Source organism: Penaeus vannamei, chromosome 19 (assembly GCF_042767895.1).
Source record: "Penaeus vannamei isolate JL-2024 chromosome 19, ASM4276789v1, whole genome shotgun sequence".
In the NCBI taxonomy this organism is placed as follows: Eukaryota; Metazoa; Arthropoda; class Malacostraca; order Decapoda; family Penaeidae; genus Penaeus; species Penaeus vannamei.
The window spans coordinates 15118847-15126100 of NC_091567.1; the positions used below are offsets into that span (position 1 = coordinate 15118847).

The window sequence follows — 7254 nt, forward strand, 5'->3', positions numbered from 1 at the left end:
TTTTTTTCTTGATCCTTGTAACAGATGGTAAATACTTTTAGGTATATATATTAATTTTCTTTATTGCCAAATCTTCGGAAGAATGTGCAACAAAACGATCCTTGGCGGGGACCTGATTCCTCTCGCCCTCTGATGACCACGAGACCCTTTCCCCCCGGGGTCCCCACAGGGCCTTGCCATACGGCAGGAGGACAGGCCAAGGAGGTGTGCGAAGCGTCGTTGGCAGTAGAAATTGCTCCCACGGAAAATATGTGCAGTACATGCGCCGAGCTAAGAAGTGTGCACTGCGTGTGTAGACCATTTGTTTAGAAAGTAGTACATTACCCAGTTTGAATTCTCATTCCAACGTTTCTAATTGCAAACGCTCTACCGCCCTCCCTTACCCTCAACCGACGCGCGCCAAGATGTGAATAACTTTCAAATCGTTACAAAAGACTCCCAAATTTCATGGAAATTATGTAAGACCTTTTGGCGGAAGACGTTATATATATATATATATATATATATATATATATATATATATATATATATATATATATATATATATATATATATATATAAAACTTAACCTTCCCACCCAGGTCTCGAACCTACTTATATATGTGTGTTTATATATATATATATATATATATATATATATATATATATATATGTATGTATGTATGTATTTTTATGTATATAGATGTATGTGTTTATGTATATATATGTATAAGGTTATGCATATATGTGTATATGTATGTATATGCAATATATATACAAATATATACATACGTGTGTGTGTTCATGCATGAGCATCGATGTGCTTGTAAACACAGAATTCAGTAGGTAAAATAAAGATGGACTCTGAAACTATCCTTCACTTTTCCTACTTTTCCCCTTTCTATTTCTTATATGAAAAACCTACAGAAGGATAAAGGCACGAAGGAGAGACGATAGGTCAAATAGGTAAAAATATAATGAAAAGAAGAATCAAAATCACACAGGCAACGTTAATATTCTGTAAAGATAAAAGTATATACGAGAATAAATAAATCACAAATGAGAAATTAAATGTCATTTCGTGTACTAATAATTCATATCTATGTGCATAAACCTACATTGCTACGTTTGTCACAGTTGCATTTTGCTAAATACTCTTGATATCACAAACATCAGTCTCCGATAAATTTACTTCAGTGATATCACTTCAGTAGACGTGAGTTTGCGGCATATTCGGGCCTTTGAAAACGTCTTTAGACGAACTGGCAACTCGGCTGCACATGATGGATGCATAACTATATACATTTATAGATAGAAAAATAAGTGGATGGATAGACGGATAGATAGATACATACAAAATATATAGAAATATGTGTACACACACACACACACACACACATATATATACATATACATATATATACATATGTATGTATCTATCAATCCCCATATATCTATCTCTTTCCCATTGTCTCTCTCACTCTCACTCCCTCTCTTTCTCTTTATATATATGTATGTATGTATATGTATATATATATCATATATACATATATGTGTATATATACATATATATGTACATATATATATATATATATATATATATATATATATATATATAAGTATATACATATACATACATATACACATACACATTTAGTGTAAAACTAATAAAGAGATAGAGAGATAAAGTAACGCGATGAGCCTGTTCCCTGCAACATGCAACACTACTTCTCCTTTAACATAAATTCATTATCATGATTATTATTCTCACTATCATGACGGCCAATATCCTACGAGACTGGGCGAAAGCCTGTCTCTCTACTATGATACGCAGGGACATGGGTATCCTTTGCCAGGACTGGATTCCTCGCACCTTCTGAAGGCCGTGAAACCCTTTCCTCCTGGGGTCTCCGCAGGGCCTGTGAGATGCGGCAGGAGGATAGGCCAAGGACCGTCGACGGCATGGACTGCGCCCACGGAACAGATGTGGACATGCGCAACAGGTGCCAGTGTGCCAAGGTAAATTGTATTCCTATTTTTCAGGAATAGCTTATTTTTCTCGGAATCTAAAAAGAACAAATCTCTCTCTCTATCTATCTATCTATCTATATATGACGAATCCTTCCCGAACATTCGTATATAACGATATTTGTTCCCTTTTCTTACAGGGGCCGAACGAGATCTCGGAGGACTATGGGATGAACACGACAAGTGCACCGCAAAACTTCGCTGCTTCGTCGAAAGGTCGATAGAAAACCATTAAAGTACTTAATATGTAGGTATGGTATATAACTATGAGCAAAATGTGGTAGTAACTCCAAATAAAACGGAAAAAGTACTCGACTACTCTTCAAATATGGTGATTTATATTCACTCCCTTTCGTCTCACAAGGCTGTGGAACTTCTCAGATTCAGTCTAAGCATTTTTTCTTAATGCATACATTGTTCTTCATATTAAAAGAGAAAGTTGCAGGATATTTTGCATTTCATCGTATCCACCATGTCGTTCCAGCGACCGTAATGATTGACTTCATATTTTACTCATATCGAGGAAGCAGGAATTAGTCTAAAACCCTGTAAAAGAAAGAAGAGGAAACATGGATTTCATGAACTGCTAAAAAATGGACCTTTAGAATAGACTTTTGTATCATGAATGCTTTTCGCAACTAAGTAAAATATAGGAATGGCCAAAGACTTCGATACAAAATGAGGAGATTCACGTTTTTAATAATGTGCGCGCAAAGGGCAAACATGCATCAAAGCGTATCAAACTGTTTTGGGTTTCGAGGACGCTACAATAAGAGACCTTTAGTTTAATTTCATTTGGATATTCTTTGAGATAAGTATACATAGAGATGAATACCAACGCAATAAGCTTACATAGGTGAAATGAAACAGCCATAACAAATTATAGAAAATATAATAAATAAAACGAGATAGAGACACAGGCGACGAAACTATAAATACACTCAAACTTGACACAGACAATTACAAATAGACAGAAAGGAACAGTAACAATCAAATGACAGGAGACGAGTCAATCTGGAAAAGCCTCAACAACTAAACTAAGGTCAACTCAACCAAACCCAACTGTCCCACTATCTTTTGTCATTTTGACCAATTAAATGTTAGTTAAAGATTTTAGTTATTATCAACCTCACTTTCCACTGACATCACTACATCCAAAGATGACACTTTAAACAAAAAGATTGACATGCATCGCCCTTCTCTTCAGATTATTTCCATTATCGACTTGATCTTCATGAACACATCCCTCCAGCGATGCTGCTCTAGCTGCAGGTCCCTCCAAGAGCCACTGTTTTTCTTTTCCTTTCTTTCTTCCTTTTTCTTTTTTTCTTTTTTTCTCTTTTAGGAAAATATATAGGCGTCATCTGGAGCCCCCGGGGGACGGGTGAGAATGGACCCCTTAGCTATGCCTCCTCCCCTTCCCTCTTCTCCACCTGTGTTGCCAAATTATGGCAACGCAGGTGGAGAAGAGGAGAGTATCCTTTCGGTTTCGTCATGTGATGAGGCGTCGGGTTGATTCGAAACGTCACGATTTATCGCTCCCAAATTGTTTTGGCTGAATTTCATTTCACATACGTACGCGCGTACGCATGTGCGTGGGTATTGCATCATAATTCTGCCATAACCAAGCATTCAGAAACATCTCCTTTGGGACACTCAGAGCTGCAGTGCCGTAGGTGTTGGCATTCGCTGTGTCGCAAAACTTGCACGAGGAATCCCGTGGGGCGTCCCTCGCCCCCCCCCCTCCAAATGTCACGCCCGTCGGTACCCGATGCTCAGGCACGCTCACTAGTTGCCTTTTATATTAATAAGATATGATGATAATGATAAAAGGGATAATAATGACATCATCAATAACATGAGTTACAATCAAATGATCATAATGCAAATGAAAAATGGTGATAATCATGGTAATGAGGATATATTTCATGTTAATAATAAATGCAAGCATATTAAACTATTATGCTATAAAACGCATTACTGAAAATTATAGTGATTCTATTTCTTATATCAGTTGAGTGAAGTGTCTACACAGCTGTAGAATATACACGTAAAGCAAGACTGAAAAGAAATTCCTAGATATAATAAAACTTTGTTACTGAAAAAATTGGCAGGTGTGGGGGAAAGGGAAAGTTATGTTGGGGGAGAGACAACCAGGCTTATATAACCCGAAATTATACATATGCATGAATATATATACATATATACATGTATATGTATATATGTGTGTGTGCGCACACAAACACATATATGTAATCATGTATGTACATATATTTGTATATGTATTAATACATACATATATATATATGTGTGTATGTGTGTGTGTGTGTGCGTGTGCGTGTACATATATATATATATATATATATATATATATATATATATATATATATATATATATATATATATATATATATATATATATATATATATATATATATATATGTACATGTGTAGTTATACATATATATTTATATACATGTATATATATATATATATATATATATATATATATATATATATATATATATATATATATATATATATATATATATATATATATATATATATATATATTGGCCAACATATATAAATCAACGTACATACTAAACATACTTATATATACATACGTTAATACATACATATATACATACATATCTGTGCGTGTGTGTTTTTTGTTGTGTATATGAATAGAAATATAATGATTCTTTTCTTGCTTTCATCCTTCTAAAGGATATAGTCTTCGGTATACCTAGGTTAAATGTCTTTACATATAATAAAGAGATGTTTAAAATGACGAAAATCATGTTCCCCTGCAGTAGTGCCCATATATATATGTATATATATACATATACAGTACAGGCGGAGAGGGTTGCGTAGGAAACAGAGGGGCCCTCAGGTGACCAGCTGCGTTTGAGGTAGAAGGAAGGAGCAAGACTTCCCAGACAGGTGGGGAAAAGGCTAGTCAGGTGACCAGCTGAGTAGAAGGCAGAGGAAGGGGCGATACCCCGTGCCTGTCGAGCGTGTCGTGCTTCGTGCCAACCCTGGGTGCCCAGAAATCACTTGAGTGAGATTCATACTGAATGGGAATTATCCGATAACTTATTGGTTGGAGGAATAAAGGAAAGCTTTTTGGTTTACCCTCAGGGGACAATGGGGTTTGGAGGACCTAGGCTGACCTTGTTCAATGGATAAAGCTTTTCCAGAATTATTTGGCATTGGTTCGCCTCCTGTCACGGGATTCGGTTCCTGAACCTGGTGGTTTTCAGTTGGCAGACACCTGTATTTTCTCTAATGTGACTCGAAATATTACGTTTTTGTATTAAATTAATTCATTTGATCAACGTAGATGTTACATTCTTACTCCTATGAACATCTACCCTTTTATCCATCTATCAATCTATATGTATCTATATGTATATTTTATCTTTTCTCCGTGTAATGATTTCTGACAAATTTCTTTGCCAAGTTCTTTCTTGTGGCACTATACTTTTGCATGAGAACGATTACCGACATTCATACTTTTCTTGTTTCTCTTTCGCTGCGGTGTCATCATTCACATGAAATATTTGAAACATTATGTAAAAACATTCAGGAAACTATAAATATGAAGTGCTTTCCAATACTTTAATCCCATCTACATATTTCTATAGTATAAAACAAGGTAAATATTATCATCAATTCCAAAGCCCAAAGTGCATGCATCGACGTGATCTGAGAAACGGATTCTTCCGAACTATACACTTCACATCCGCATTCAGCCATCGATGTTGAGTCTGCATTTGCCAACAAGAGTCACGTTTTCGACGAAGCAGTGAAGCTTTGAGGTGCATCTGCCGTGTTCTCCCCATGTTCCTCCGCAGGTTTCGTTCGGCCCCTGTAAGAAAGGAAAACGATCGCTGTCATTTCTGCGGACATTCATGTCTAATTATCGCTGCAATTATTTGCCTGGACAGTACGCATACACCACAAAACACACTCCTTACCTTGGCACACTGGCACCTGTTGCACATATCAACATAAGTTCCGTGGGCGCACTTCATGTCGTCGACGGTGTTCTGCACGCATCCTTGGCTCCTCGTCTTGTCGCATTCCACAGGACTTCCGGAGACCGCAGGTTCAGCGGGTCCTTGACAGCTGACACTCCTTACCTTTGCGCACTGGCACAAGTTGCACGTGTCCACATATGTTCCGTGATCGCAGTTCATGTTGTCGACGATGCTCTGCATGCACCCTTGGCCCTTCCCGCTGCCGCATCCCGCAGGCCCTGTAGAGACCGCAGGTTGAACGGGTCTCGGGGTCGGCAGAGGGTGCAAGGGACCAGGTCCTTGCAAAGGGTACCCATGCCCATGCACAATATGGTAGAGCGAAAGGATTTCATTTAGTCCCTGGAAAGTAATGATAATCATTACGATAAAGCGGTGGCAGAGGTGGGTGGTGTTGCAAGTTCCAGATATTGCTTTTGATCTGATATTGTTGCTGATATTATTGAGAGTTTTTCATTTATGTTAACATGGTTCTGTGTTTAGGTTTTCCAACCATTAAAATTGATTTTTGTACTTGTGGAAAAACACAATGTTAATGAACCTTGTCAATATATATAAGAGAATATAGAAACAAGAAACATTTACACCAAAGGTAGTAAACACGTTTCATTACAAGATCGCATTCGGACGCCTAAATACAGATTTTTCCCACGTGCACTCATATCTTGTCTCATGCATACATATTCAATTAGTCACGTGCTCGCAACGCTTTACCGTAACACAAACGCTAACTATTCACCTTGGCACAATGGCACATGTTACACATATCCATATATGTTCCGTGGGTGCAGTTCATGTCGTCCACGATGCTCTGCTCGCATCCTTGGCCTATCGTCCCGCCGCATCCTACAGGCCCTTCGGAGGCTGCAGGAGGAAGGGGACTCGCGGCCATCAGAGGCTGCGAGGAACCAGGTCCTTGCAAAAGATACTCAAGGATTTCGTTCGGTTCCTATAAAAGTATAATAACAATATCAAAAAACATATCTATATTTACAATAATACAAACACATATGTGACCCTCCTCCCCAACACACACACGCACACTCCTTACCTTCGCGCAGTGGCACGTGTTGCACGCGTCCACATATGTTCCGTTGATGCATTTCATTTGGACGACTATGCTTTTCACACATCCTTGGCCTATCGTCTTGGCGCATCCTACAGGCCCTGTGGAGGCTGCAGGAGGAAGGGGTCTCTCGGCCAT

General features: G+C 38.1%; 1 protein-coding gene across 1 annotated transcript; it reads right to left on the reverse strand.

Moving 5' to 3' along the window:
* Positions 1-5551: 5551 nt before the first annotated feature.
* Positions 5552-7254, reverse strand: LOC138864921 (uncharacterized). Its single transcript, XM_070133564.1, has 4 exons — positions 7102-7254; positions 6790-6999; positions 5991-6392; positions 5552-5881 (listed from the first exon to the last, which is right to left on the reverse strand). The coding sequence occupies exons 1-4, from the start codon at positions 7252-7254 to the stop codon at positions 5762-5764; spliced, it is 885 nt and encodes a 294-aa protein (XP_069989665.1). The 3' UTR covers positions 5552-5761.